Source organism: Ambystoma mexicanum, chromosome 6p (assembly GCF_040938575.1).
Source record: "Ambystoma mexicanum isolate Mex_15411 chromosome 6p, UKY_AmexF1_1, whole genome shotgun sequence".
Lineage (NCBI taxonomy): Eukaryota > Metazoa > Chordata > Amphibia > Caudata > Ambystomatidae > Ambystoma > Ambystoma mexicanum.
Window position 1 is genome coordinate 1,158,514,650 of NC_090935.1, and position 14,729 is coordinate 1,158,529,378.

The 14,729-nt window shown below is 46.8% G+C and overlaps 1 protein-coding gene across 1 annotated transcript in view; it reads left to right on the forward strand.

The window, feature by feature from the left end:
• Positions 1–3,929: 3,929 nt before the first annotated feature.
• MAMDC2 (MAM domain containing 2) overlaps positions 3,930–14,729 on the forward strand; it is a 682,997-nt gene continuing 672,197 nt past the window's right edge. Inside the window, exons 1-2 of the mRNA XM_069625792.1 lie at positions 3,930–4,224; positions 5,029–5,142. Coding sequence (XP_069481893.1) covers positions 4,185–4,224; positions 5,029–5,142 — 154 coding nt within the window. The 5' untranslated portion in view covers positions 3,930–4,184. The remainder of the gene's footprint in view (positions 4,225–5,028; positions 5,143–14,729) is intronic.

The following is a 14,729-nucleotide window of genomic DNA, read 5'->3' on the forward strand; positions in this document are numbered from 1 at the left end:
GAGGGGGTGGTGAACAACACCCCCCTGAGTTGAAACATCACCGCCAAGATACCCAGGACAACCCACACACTATTAACGAGCCCCGCCCCAGTATTTACCTCTAAACATGCTTCACAAAGCCAGGCTGTGTTTCCTAAGTGCCCACGGATGGGTCACTCAGGGGGGTACGGCACTCCTGAGCATCTCGCCACACCTAGGGGTGTAAATTGCACGCAGGCAGAGGCGCCAACGTTGGACAACACATGGCGGTGGGGTAGGAGGTCACCGCTCCTCTGCAATCTCCTCCCCACTCACCCCGGTCATCCTTCACACTTACACCACAATGCCCAACCTCCACCTTAATCACTCACATCAGCACACTCATGATGCCCTCACCCCTTCCTTATCGCCTTTCACCCACAACTCCTAGTCCTCCTTGCACACCCTACCCCATGCCTGCTGTCAACTCTTTCACGTGCAGTGCAGGACGCCTGGACTGGTCGGGGACAGAGAAATAGAGGCTGGCAGCCTGGCACGCATTCAGTCACAAGCCTGTGTAGGGCCAGCAGGGCAACTTACCTGGCACAAACTCACCAAAGCCTAATGCCTTTCAGAGGCTCTGTCAGGCTTGTGACAGCCATGGGCATGGAGACCCTGCCTCCTACACCATCCATTAGGGGTGATCCCACAGAGAAGTAGAGGTTTGGGAGCCATTTGGCATCTGGTGTAAACCCCATTCTCAGCTTGAGATGACCCGACCCAGAGAGAGAAATAGAGGCTCGTGAGTAGGGGTGTAACTTCGGCTTGGACTAAGTATTCCATTGGGTATTTGGCCCAAGCCGAATACCTAATTTTCAGCCAGAATTCAGCCGAATACTTATTCAAAGCCAAATTTCGGTACACCCCTAATGGTAACCTTTGCATTTCAATGATGCATTCCAGGAGCCCAGTGTACCCATGTCTTAACTTCATGCATTCTGCAGCTCGATTCAAGCTAGCGCCACCAGCTACAACCAGTGGCAATATGGACTTACACTATAGCGTGGATTGAGCTACACCACAGCAATCAATTGACTTATTAGTGCTATTAACCCCAGTGCCCAGCAACTACATCCATATTAGGCACACTGGGACACGCAGGCCCAATATAGGGGCTTCAATCACCTACCCGGTAAAGTATTTGTATTTATTTTATTTGTATAACGCGCCTGGCCCAAACGCATTAAATACATTGCCCCCTTTCACAGGATGGCAACCTTGTAGATTAGGGTAAGGTTGGCATACTACCTATCCTCGCAGACCTCCTATAATGCACGTCTGTGTATACTTTGTTGGGTAAATGCATCGCTTTTTCAACAATGATCGTCTGTCGCAATGATCAGCCAGTAGCCAAAATGTGCAAAAGGAACCTTCTTTTCATCTTCTTAGTTAGGTAAGTACAGTTCAGAAATGTAACTTAGAGACAAAGCCACCGGCACATCCCGACCTCAATTAGTACCACCCCAATTGTCAGTCTTGGGGCACGAGGATGAAGTCACATGACATGAACATCCGTAGGGAAAGAGGGGACTCTGGGAGCAAGGGATAACCACAGGCCACGTGAAGTGTTGCCTAGGCTGAAAGTGGGACAGTGGGGATCCGCCAGAGTATCCTCAGCCCCGCCACCGCGCGCCCTTCCCAACTCAGCCCTTCCTGCATGAGAAAACTAGAGCCTCGTGCCAGGCACCTTTTCATCCACAGACATGGGTCAGACAGGGGAACAAAAGAGACGTCAGGCAGCAAGTAATAGCTAAAAAAAAAAAAAAACCTCTGTAAATAGACTGCTAAACTGAGAAATCTAAAAGGGGAAAAAGAAACACCTTAGTTGGTCCACAGTGAACCAGAGCAGGGCCAGTCCTCATCTCTGACCATGAAGTGTGGCACCCTCTACCATCACGCATGGCACCCACTACTGCCAAATAGGACACACTTCTACCACGTGCTTCCCACCTATGGACACAACTCCAACCATCAAGCATAGCAGCTTCTACTGCCAGATACGACACACTTCTACCATGTGCTTCCCACCTAGGGACACAACTCCAACCATCAAGCATAGCAGCTTCAACTGCCAGATGGGACACACTCCTACCACCTGCTTCCCACCTCGGAACACAACTCCAACCATCAAGCAAAGCACCTTCTACTGCCAGATACGACACACTTCTACCATGTGCTTCCCACCTAGGGACACAACTCCAACCATCAAGCATAGCAGCTTCTACTGCCAGATGGGACACACTCCTACCACCTGCTTCCCACCTCGGAACACAACTCCAACCATCAAGCAAAGCACCTTCTACTGCCAGATAGGACACACTTCTACCACGTGCTTCCCACCTATGGACACAACTCCAACCATCAAGCATAGCAGCTTCTACTGCCAGATACGACACACTTCTACCATGTGCTTCCCACCTAGGGACACAACTCCAACCATCAAGCATAGCAGCTTCTACTGCCAGATGGGACACACTCCAACCACCTGCTTCCCACCTCGGAACACAACTCCAACCATCAAGCAAAGCACCTTCTACTGCCAGATAGGACACACTTCTACCACGTGCTTCCTACCCAGGGAAACATCTCTGAGCATCGTGCATGACACCCACCGCTGCCAGACAGAACACACTTCTGCCACACTCTTCCCACCCAGCAGCAGCACGTGACCTTATGCTCTAAATGTAGGCTTCCTTTACATCAAGTCTGGAATTCAGTCTATTTTAATCTTCCTAAAAATCGAATTCTTGACAGGGCATCAGAGGGACACAGATGGCTGATGCCTGGGGCCTGCTGCATGGCTCGGGTTACAAAAATGTTAAACCAGTTGCTGTATTGTTTTTTTTTTTTTAGCCGTGGCAATGCGACGGAAAGGGCTGATAAACAGAGCGTTTCCCTGTGGGCAGGCGCCATTATAAAAACGCTTTTATCAAGTGTGACTGTCGCGATAACGTCCAGGGATTCATTCTTCAAACTATGTGAAAACGTTCAATGTACCTACTTTTCAAAGTATAAAAGTAACTTGCTTACGTGTGACTGCTTGTGCTTACATTCGAATGAAAGATGTCGCCTTCTACAAAGTGCACCAGTTCCGGAAATCCTAATGGCGTGTATGTATTGCTGCACAGAATCCGTGACATGTGTCATGGGTGCTAACGGGCCCATGCAAAGGGAAATGGCCATTCTTTGATTGTGCCAAGCAGTCCCGTGCATTCCTCTAGTGGGTGAAGGCCTGGCTTGCATATCACAGTAAAGTGAGCACCCAAACTCTTGCGTTAGGCGTGCGCTCGGCGAGCCACACTAACAAACACACCTGTGTTCGCCATTGCCGGCACGAATATAGTTAGAACTTGCTTAAAGCGCAGGTTAGCAAAAAATGGCAATAGTCTGAAAGAACTCTTTTTGCACACGTATCTTTTTTCATGAGCATTTGGCTGTTCTCGCCTTCCAGTCCCACGGATAGGGACTAGATAAGCTCGGTGCGGTGCCAGCGTAGGTGTTTGCCATGATCCAAGACGTTTACTCGCCGTTGCGCCACTTTTCCTGGCACAGGGTGCTATGCTTTGGGGGGTATAGGAGCTATGCTTTGGGGGTAGGGGGGGGTATAACCATGGCAACTCCTCTGCATCTTAAGAGAACCTGAAGTAATTGAAATGTTGAACAGGTTCGCGCGCACCAGTGAAGCCAGCTGGTTATTAGCTCACACCATTCTCCTCGCCCTGGGAGACCTCTGGATGGTTTGGGGAGGGGCGCAGCGGAGGCTGCTGCAGAGAGAGAGAGAGAGAGGTGATTCCCCGGGAATCTGGAGTGTATCAGGGGGTACAGGGGCAGAAGTCAATGCACTCAGCCCGCCCCGCCCCCCATCCCTCCTCCCGCCGCCAGCTGAGGACAGGCATCCCCTCCCAGCCCGCCCCGGCTCTCCATCCCTGACAGAGCAGAGGAAGGAGGCCAGGCACGCGGCCAGCACATCCTGCACACAAAGCCAGGGCCGATCTGTCAGCAGCCGCAGCAGCAGCAGCAGCTCCGGCGGCTCCAGACCCGGCAGCTGCTTCCCACCGGAGGCTCGCGGTCCTGCTCGCTGCACGTGCCCGCTCCCCTCCTGCCCCGGGCGGCAACCCGAGCCGAGAGCGCATTCAGCAGCGCCGCTTTCTACGGCGGGAGGCACCATGCTGCTGCTGCTGCCGTGCCTTCTGCTCTTAGAACAAGGTAGGAGACGCGTCTTGGGGAAAGGTTGCAAATGCTCCGTGAATTGCCCAGTGCATACCCCTGCCGCCCCACCTCAAAAGCACCCCCCTCCCCCCAAACACACCCACTCACACACATCAACGACACGTTTTGCATGCTAGCATTTTTTAACTGATGGCTTGTTTTCCCGATTTTCTGTTTGCCAAACTGTTGCACTCACGGAAAGTTGTCATTCAACTCCCACACTGTGTATCGTGTGTGGAAGGTGTGCACAACACCGGCCACCAACCGTTCATTGAGCCGCGCGCTTTCGGCCAAACTAAGCTTGCAAGCCGAATGGATGAGCCCTGGTGCAAAGAACAGAAAAGAGACAGCGGTGTGCGCCGTGAGCTAGCTGCGTAAAGGCCAATGGGCTGCCATGCCATTCTGCACAGTGTGGAGCTGCCACTCAACAGTCGTGCATCCCGGGGAAGCACCAGTGACTGTCGCATCCCTGAGGCCAGTGTTTGCTAGAATGTGGTGCGAGGCCAGGGCACCGTTAGACTGACACTGCTGGCTGCAGTTTCTGAGGAGAACTGGGTCAACTCACTGGACCCACAGTTCTCCTCAGGAGATAACTCACTGAGCTCCAGTGAGCACCCCCTCCATCCCCCAGCATTCCCGGAATGCCTGACTTTACTTGCTGAGGAGCATCGTCCTCGGGTGTTGTGTTTTTCTTCCTTGGACAAGGCAAGTGTCCGACCACTACTGTGGTGATTTGGTGCAGTATCACATTCTTTATAACATAACATAACATAACATAACGGGCATTCTTCTGTCTTGCAGCGCTTCGTTTTGCACGGACAGCGGACCTGGCTCCCGGCTCCTGTGCGTTTGAAGACGACACCTGTGCCTACACGACCGACTACTCCTTCTTGCCGTGGATGTTGAATGAGGAAGGTCAGTGCGGGCTGGTGGGCCTTTCTCCTCTCACCTCTTCCTGGGAGGACTGGGAGAGTGGGTGGCGTTGTTTGGTTGCTGGCAGCAATATACAGCGGATGGTGACAGGGGGTAGCTCGCAGCTAGCTCGCAGCAAGATTGCCAAACCCAGTGAAACCTTTCTTGCCGCCTTCAAAGATTCACACAGTCGCCCCCTTGAAACATTAACGTTAACGTATCAAAGAGCGAGCCTCAGGTAACGGCCAGACGCTCTGCAGAATGACAACAGTGCGCAGGCACGGAAACCCCATCACATGACGCATTTATGTGGGGCAGACAGGTACCACAACGGAATCATGCTCACCCCTTCCCAACATCCATGCCGTCTCTTGGCAGATTCATATTTTGGGCAGTTGTAGGCACTTTGGGGGGCTCATCAGCGCCTTGGCAGTATGCTGGCAGAATTTGCGCCGGGATACCGCCAACGCTATTAGCGTTACCGCAACTCGGTTTGGTGCAATTTGTGCTGGATCCCAAGTTGCAGTGTCGCTGTAATTCCCCATTTATTTGGCGTCCATAGGACTCTATGGGGCTTTTCGGCACTATTGCCAGTAATAGCGCCGAAAATGGCCGGAAAGCAGGAGATTTACCTCCAGTAAATCTCCTGCTTTCCGTCCAAACTCGGGATTGGGTGGAGCGGTACTGCGACGGTAATAGCGTTACCACTGCATTTTTGCCGCTCTGCCCAACCCCTGATGAGGCCCAATTTGACTAGAGCCACCTTTTTACTTCGAAAATTCATAGTGCGCATCTGAGTGTCATCAGAGGTTGGGGGTGTCATGATTCACGGCGCGGCTCCCTGGAATATGGTTGCGATCCCATTGGTGCTCACTTCTTTTCTTCAGGACATGCCAGTGAACATCCACACTTGATGAATCCTCCAGGGAACTAGAGAAGGCACCCCTACCATTTAGGTGACATTAATATTATTATTATCAGGGTATTTGCTGAGCGGGGACCTAGCTCCGGGTAGCAACGGTTCGCTTTACAATCATAGGGGGGAGAACGAGGTCAGGGAAACAAGGGAGTCACATGATTTATTATACATTTCATTATGTCTTAGCCGACAGCAGGCCTGCTCGATAACCAGGATGAACGTTTTAATAAAGCTGATCATCCCACTCAAAAGTGGCAGTTGGACGGCGCCATCAGGGGTTTGACAAAGAGAGCCTTTTGATCCCAGGCTTGCCTGGTTCAAAGGACGCCATGCCGACACACTGTTAGTTATTGTTAAATATCTGGGGGACTCCTTTGGGCTCGCGAGTGAGGTCAAATTCACGGCTGGTTCATTTTCTTACTGGATGGGGCGTAAAGGTTCTCCTCGAATATACGAGAGCAACTAAGTGGGGATCAGGGGATTCACCCCCAAGAGATGTTTATAAAATATTGTTTTGAAATGGTGCATTTTACGGTACACTTTGTATGAAAAATTGGGTAATAAACCACACTTTACAATCAGTTTTGTAGGGTTACTTATGAAAACAATCCATTAAATGCAAGTCACCAAGAGTAGACAGGAGTATTTTCCAACACATATTATGATGTCATTTTCCCATAATATAGGCCAGTGTAAAAACCATGTTCATGCTGTTTTTGCCCATACATTTGCATGCTTGCTGTACCAATATATGCCAGTATTTCCACATAAGAACATATATATTTACGCATAATGCTAGTAATGATGCTATAAGAACGCATGCCCAGGGTCTGCTACTGTATGCCAGTATCCCCATGTAAGAACACACTCCTTAGAAAGGCACAGCTTCGACTCACTGATGAGGCCCAACAAGGCTCAAAACGCGTGTCTGGGGTTGCTGTTGCTACTTTTGTTCAGAGGAGAATTGCCTAGCATTCTGGTACTGGACTGCCCACATGCGTGGGACCAGACCGTTATGCAAATGCATATTCTTTTGCTGTGAAAGGTACAGTAAGCCAACACTTGGTTGTAGCCCTTCCTGAGTGGAAACCTACCCAAAGAAGAGATTATTTGGCGGTCTTCGTTCTCAGCAGAGGGGCTCAAACACCTTTGGTAAGAAAATACTCCTGTTGCCTTTGCCAGTAAAAATGCCATGCCAGAGTAAGAAAACTTGTCCACACTAGCTGCACCAATGTAGGCCATTATCGCCACTTAAGAGCACTCAAAATGTTGGATTTACCCTTGATGGCCATCAAAAATTGCCACATAATAGTAAGAAAACATGCCCAGAATGGCTGCACCAATGAATGCCAGTATAGCCATGAAATAACATTTATCATTCCTGCTTTGCCATTGATAGAGACTAAAAAAAGCCATGCCATAGCAAGAAAACCTACCCAGACTTGCTGCATCAGCATAGGCCAATCTAGCCATGAATTAACACGTGTCATACGTTATCATTGATGGCCAGTAAAAAAAAGCCAAGCCACTGTAAGAATATACTGCCTGCTACCTATTGGGAGCATTCAACAATTACATTTATTGAGAATGCAGGGATATTTTCAGGTGTTTATTAAAAAAATAGATGGACCCATATCTTCACATTGATTCAGCCCGACTAAAATCAAAAGTGTCGTTAGGCCACTAACATATGCCCCATCATCCCCTGGATCACCTACATAGAACCCTGCTTATGAAATGCATATAAATAAACACTTTCCTCTACCACCCATTTCAGGCCTACTCTCAAAGTACTTTGCACGATGACAAGCGCCCACTTGGCCAAGCCGGCTCACCTTTTGAAAAAGGGCTAAGTCTCAAATCAGGAGCTTTTATGCTTCTCGCTAGCCCTATTCCCTAAGGTCCTAAAGGAGCTCTTGTGTTTTGAGTTGGCTGTAGATGCTCTGTTCCAGGACTTGTGCTGTGGAATGCTCCTTCACTGTCCTTCAGATTGTGCGTATAAACATCTGAACTTTGCTAACATATATATTCTCTCCTCCACATCTGTCTCTGTCTACCTGTGACTCTCTGTCTCGCTCTCTTATCAGTTGACGTGCGCAACTAGACAAGTAAACATGCATGGAGCGGGCTTGCCTTTGAATAGTTGACTTCCTCCAGGTCAGATTCCAACTGACGAAATACGGAGTAGAGGTGGGGTAGCCAGAGAATTAATGGCTAGAGCCAGGCCAGTGCTGAAAAACACGGTCCGGGTTGGCTCTTGGAGCCAAACACAGGCAAAGCCTGTGCCTCAATGGATGGCTAAATATAATAAGAATTGGTTATTTATAACGCGTTTAATACCGAAGAGGTTTCTAAGCACAGCACCAGGATTCGAACCTATGTTGCTCTGCGTCATCTTGCTTCCAAGACGAGTGTTTTGCCACTGAGATATACTACCCCTGCCCTGGTGTCCTCTTTCCCCACCCCTTACAACACAAGGCCCATCATCCTAACTACCCAACCCTGCCCGGCTCGCCCCCTTGTATATAGAGTGAAGGTGGAAGCCAAGACTGTGTGTAGAATTGGCGATGCCCCGTGCAGCAAAACATGTGCTTGCCCCCTAATTTGCGTTTGTCGTGGCATCACGGGCAGTGATATCATATACAAAAACATAACAGGGAGTGACTTCAGTCTTTGATGCTCACGACCACCAAGGAAAGGATTGCATTAGAAGAATATACCATGGGTGTGCATATATAAAGAGACATATCCCGTTGTGCAATATAGGAAAGGCCACTATTATCTAGATCCACACTATAGACTATTAAACTATGATTACGGCTTTTTATCTAGCAGACATGATCAGCTAAATCACCCCAAGGGACTCACAGTTTTGTGGTAGATAAACCACAACAAGCTAAAATGATTTGCCCAAGATCACACGCGCGAGTTAAATAATGCAGCAGGAATTTGACCTCAGTCTGTAATTCAGATACTTCCCCCACATATGTTCTCAATTCCAGTTGCTACAGAAATGTGTTAGTGTTTGACTTCCGCGGGTTAAAAAAAAAGCTCAGATTTATATAGAGGACTTAAAAATTAAAGTACAAAATAAGTCAGCCTGACGAATTTACAAATCTTTATGGAAACATGTTTAGCAAAAACAGTATGATTGTAGTTTTATTTGCCATTCTTGAATGGAAGGCTACAAGTACTAGAATGAAAGGTGACATTGCCCCAAAACCTCTTTGTACAGCTGTACTCTACTGTCAACACACAACAAAAGAAATCGTATGTTAAGGTCACCTGTTTGTCATCAGTGTTTGGCACAGACATGCAAAACGTCGATAAACTGTGAAGTTCCACAAAAAAACATAGTTGTGTATGTCAAACTATCAAACATCACTGAAATAAACTAGTTTAAAAAGAGGGTTTTTTTCATTACTGTCTTGAGAGAAGGCACATATTTGGACATCTAGCTGGGCATATGAGGAACTTTCTCATGCAAAAGTAACCATTATTTTTAATACCATCCAACACACACATGCATTACCTCTTATTAGGAGCGTCTGTCGCAGACAATGGTCACTGCAATGGTCAATTGCCATTGTCCTGGTCACTGATGGGTATCATCTGCATGATTCCAGATGCAAACTTCTCCAGCTACTTTGCCAATGACAGAGGGCTGTGAGACCCCAGTGAGCGTCAGATTTCCAATGCTTAGTTTGGGAGGGAAGGGGCTTTGTGGTGGGGGGTGCAGACATGGATTAGAAAGGGTGGAGTGGAAATGAAGCAACAGTTCTACGTCCCTTTTAGCAGCAGATGGTAATAAGTGAAGGAGCCCACCCTGGCGTTGATCTGAAAAGGTAGAGGGAGTTTGCCGGCTGTCAATCACTGTCCGGGAATGTATACAGAATAATGGGCAGCAGCAGAGGCATCAGTCGCACATCTGTTCTGATGCAGCTGTTGGTGCTGACCCCAGCTGTGTGCAGATTTTTTTTATTCTATTCATTTTTCTGCTATCAGGCAGTGGTCCCTCCATTTTGTGGGCAGTCAGTGGCTTGAAAATCAAGTCGAGCTGGAACCAGTCACTCGGCTTGAGCCAGTTCGAGTCTCAGCCGGCTCGCTCTTCTCTAGTACAGAGCATTCATCAATTCATTCAATTTGTTCCATAATCACACCAACCTATCTGACTTGTTATCTGTACATTGCACATGATTACTATAAGAATTGTGTATACGTCTTACTAAAGTAGCATCTTTCATACTGTTTTCTTTGTGCATTAAGCGATTAAAAGATCTAACAAGCTCTTGGGTTTCTATTAGAAGTCAGATTGTTTGCAGCTCACAGAAGCCTGTTATTGAAGTACATATTGTTCACTGACACTCTGGAGGCACTTTTCCTATCCTCGTGCTCACTATATTAGAGTCATAACATTTAATTGACACATGAGGTGAACTCTACATCAATCAATTTATGTATGGAAAAATGGTCTGAGTTTCATCTGTTTTAGAGTTGTATTGAAATATATAGCAAAACATCTGATTTACAAAACAGGTCACTGTTTCATCAGAATTTGATGGCCAGGAATACCTAGGGAATCCAGCAAAGTGGAGGGGACTGTCTTGTGCCATGACCCTTTGCTCTGCTCACACTCTTCTAGGAGATTCTGGCTTGGTTCCTGTCCATTCCCCTGATGGAGATGTCCTGGCGATTGGATGTTGGGATTTTCTGGGGTGCATTTCTAATTGCAGACACTAAGGCCTACGTGGTGCGCCAGAGGTACTCCCAATCCTTTGCTAAACGGGGACCAAGTCACAGAGGACTGGGACGGTCTGGCCACTACCCGATGTGCACCCCACAGTGTGGACGGAGCGGAATTACCTGGTCTCGTCACTCGTGGTACTATGTATTCCCTGGGAGAAAACCATAATTTCAAGTAACACAACAGGACTACATGTCCCACAGCCCCTGCCCGAGACAGATCACAGAGCAAAGTTTGATGCTAACCATGCGTGATTAGCAGAAGCAATATACCCGCTTGCCAGTGAAGAAGGGAGATTGCAAGTGGGCGGTGAACGACCTGGTCAGGTGGGAAAGCTGTAGTCGTTCACCTCAAGAAAACAGACAGGAGCTTAGCACAGTGGAACTGTGAAGAAACACATAAATTGCAAGATGCAAAAGTTGGCACAGTGCATATTTAAAGCTGTGGAACCGGCAATTAAGAATAACAAAGTCAGTTTATTGCCTAACCAATGCTAAACGACTAATAATTACGGTGTTAAAAGATCAACTGAGAAACCAATGGAGAATGGGCCAATGTGGGACCCAAGGAAAGCCTCCCAAGGGATAGACTATTCACTGCTCCCTGAGGAAATAGGGAGATCGAGACGTCGGACGAGGTCGCTGCACTGCTGTTAGTTCTGCAATAGAAGCTTTGCCAGAGAGCATGCTTGCAAGGTCCAGTTGTGTCAAGGAGGTGGAGGCCACAGCAAGGGCCTACCACAGAAACCTGGAAGAAAGAGGAGAGCCTGAGGGCTGAATGCTTCCAGGAGAACCCCGGAGTGACCGAAAGGTCTTTTTCCACCCCAAACCTTGAATTACCAATACTACGTAAACAAAATGAACTCAAACACGTGTACACCCTCATCATTGCTCAACCTTCCTACTCCTGTCTTTCTAAATTGCTTTATGAAGAGGAAGAGTGTGCCTTTGTACGCTGGGCGGCCAGCACCATCATACAGAAATTCCTCTTGACTGACACTCCAGAGAGGTGGGCCGCCTCGAGGGTCGGGACATCTTCTGATTATAAGGTTTGCTGTTGTAGCCCTAGAAACCTGACAATCTAATGGCACGATTTTCCCCACTTCCCGTGGTTTGCATAACTGGATTGTAAATGCCGAGTGAACTGTAGTGGAGTCGCTGCCCCCTTCCCTGTCCTTTGATCTCTCACATGTAAAGCTTCACCTAGGTTTTTAAGGTTCTCCCTAGAAGGCTGTGTTCTTCAGTGGCAGGTGGATGGTTGTTGACTGGCAAAAACCCAAAGATTGGGGTCCAGTATCACAGACGTGTATTTGTGCTCTTTAATGGTATTTCATGCGAACATTCTTGACGCCTACTAAATTTGAACTGCCTACAGAAAACCAGAATCAGTTGTATGAAATAAACATTGTGGGCCCCTTTAGAGCTAAGAATGGAATTCACAGTGTGCATTATAGTAGAGAACCACGTTGCTGACCTACCTATCCTGTAGACCCTCTAATGAGCTCACTTTCTGGGAATCCTTGGAAATTGGCAGCCTGTGCTGATTAGTGAAACGTTATGGATTCACCGATATCACACCTCAGAATACAAAGCCGAGTTCCACATTTATATATACTATAGTTTGTGAAATAATTACTGCTTTTGGAGCAAGTTGTCGCATCATGCACTAGCTACTTTACTAGTCATTATATGATGCACTAGGCACCTTACTTTTCCAACAGCTGCTATATTATGTACAATATACATTACTATGGTTTGTTGATTAATTACTGCCATTGGAGCAAGTTGTCGCATTATGCACTAGCCACTTTATGAGCAGTTAATTATGCACGAGGCACTTTGCTATAGCCTGCCACACAGTAATTGTGCTTGTAGCAAGTTGTTGCATTTCGCATCAGTCACCTTATAAATTGTTGCATCATGCACTAGGCACTTTATAAAAAGCTTGCGAGCAATAGATTTTAGGTTAAAATTGCAACAAAACATTGCGTGCATTTAATACATTACATTGGTGACCATTATAGTGATACAGATACAATCTGGATTTTTTTAACAAGAGTGCTGATAGGCATAAGGCTATGCATGCCGAAAGATTTACTATAATCACCTTACTTTTTAAATCATAAACAATTATGTGCATTAATTAATGATGTCTTTCAGATTTGAGACATAGTAGTAATTACTTCCATCCACGTTTATATCAGCAATAATTGCTCTAAAGACACACATCTACAAAGGAACTAGTTATCCCAAACAAAGATGGTGGCGAAGCAGAAGTCACTTTGTTTATGTTTACTTTATGGTGATCACGTGTGCAATATGGTTTTAAAACAGGTGATGGTGATTGGGTGAATTACTGTGAGCAAGCCTCATGAAAGTGGCGAAACACGTCAGCCTGCCGTTCTCTGCTGGCTATAGAACTCTCGATGGGGAGGAGAAATAAGCTTGTATGGTTTAGCAGCAATTTTAAAAAATGTGTGTTTTGGAACAATAAAGTTGCACATTTGAAAGAAATGGATGCTGACTGTGGAATTTTTAACGAACTAAAACACGGGAGTGCTGCTCGCCGCAACAGCGGTTTATTCGTCGTTGAATTGATTCACATATATATATATATATATATACGCTCAGGGAAGCGCGAAACGCGTCGTCGCGTCGTTCAGGACCCTTCCTTGGCGTTCTGCTTTGTTTGCTGTGTGTGTTTTGCCTCACTTTTTACCATGACTAAACTCGTTCCTTCACTTTGATCCGAGTTTGCTATTTTTGGGATTTCTACGATATATATATATATATATATATATATATATATATATAGTTATTTATAACGTGCTTAAAACCCACAGGTTTCTAAGCGTGGACTTGGGGTTCGAACCTATGCATGACAAGTTTGAGCAATTGCACGAAGGAAAATGGGGGACAATTTGCTGCTGGCCAGATGGATGGCCTTGGTTTGGCTGAGCCATCTCCTTTAGCTCGCAGTTAGCTGCATAAAGAGGCTTAAGTGCCCTTTGGTGAACTATGTTTTATGGATAATTGTGGAGAAACAGACGCCATAGAAACCGAGAGGACACATAGGTCAGTGTGCAATGTAATGACGTCCCATGTTAAGTGATATTTTCGTGGTTCCTTTACAACGCGGACACAGGTGATGCTTTATCGTCAAAATGGGACTAGTCCACCGACTCAAATTGCCTTATTGTAGAACCAGCCCGAAAGAGCGCAGGTCACAGGGAATTCTTGGCAAAAAACACATGCTCAGGGAAATCAGCTCCCTTCATTACATCTTAAGGGTTTTTCGTGTGCATGCGTTGTTGCACACGTTGCTCTCCAATCTCCAATGCGACGGACAACCCCTTGTTTTCGCACTTTAAAAGCACTCATTTGTTTTCTGGTTTATGTCCTTTTGCAATATACCCCTGGCTACAATATATCACATCTCCTTTGCCATATGAATTTCTGGAGGCATTGTGAAGGAAGCTGCCAGAAGGAATAATGAGGCGTGTTGTCAGGGAGTCTAGTAAGCAGTAGTGGAGTCAATTCTACTTTGGGGTGAACGGTGGCTTGCCTTGACTGGGCAGGGGCAACACGTTGGCATGATGCCATCTATGGAAGGGAAATCTAATATTTACTTCCCCATAAATTGTTCTTCACAATCCCTCACTCTTACACCTGCATGGTGAGTATGGTGGTAAAGTCAAAAACTGGGCAGTGTGTCTGATACCGCATGTTTTTACCACCCACAATGCTATAAAACGTGTAGTATTTACCCTATGTGGTATTCCATTGTAATACAGAGTGCAGTTAATAGAGCCTAATTGGGTGTTGAAATACCTAATAACTAATACCTAAATACCCAATAAATATCCCTCCCATTTTTACCTCCATCCAAAAAGTGGACGTTGTAATTATAACGCCCCTTATGTTTAAT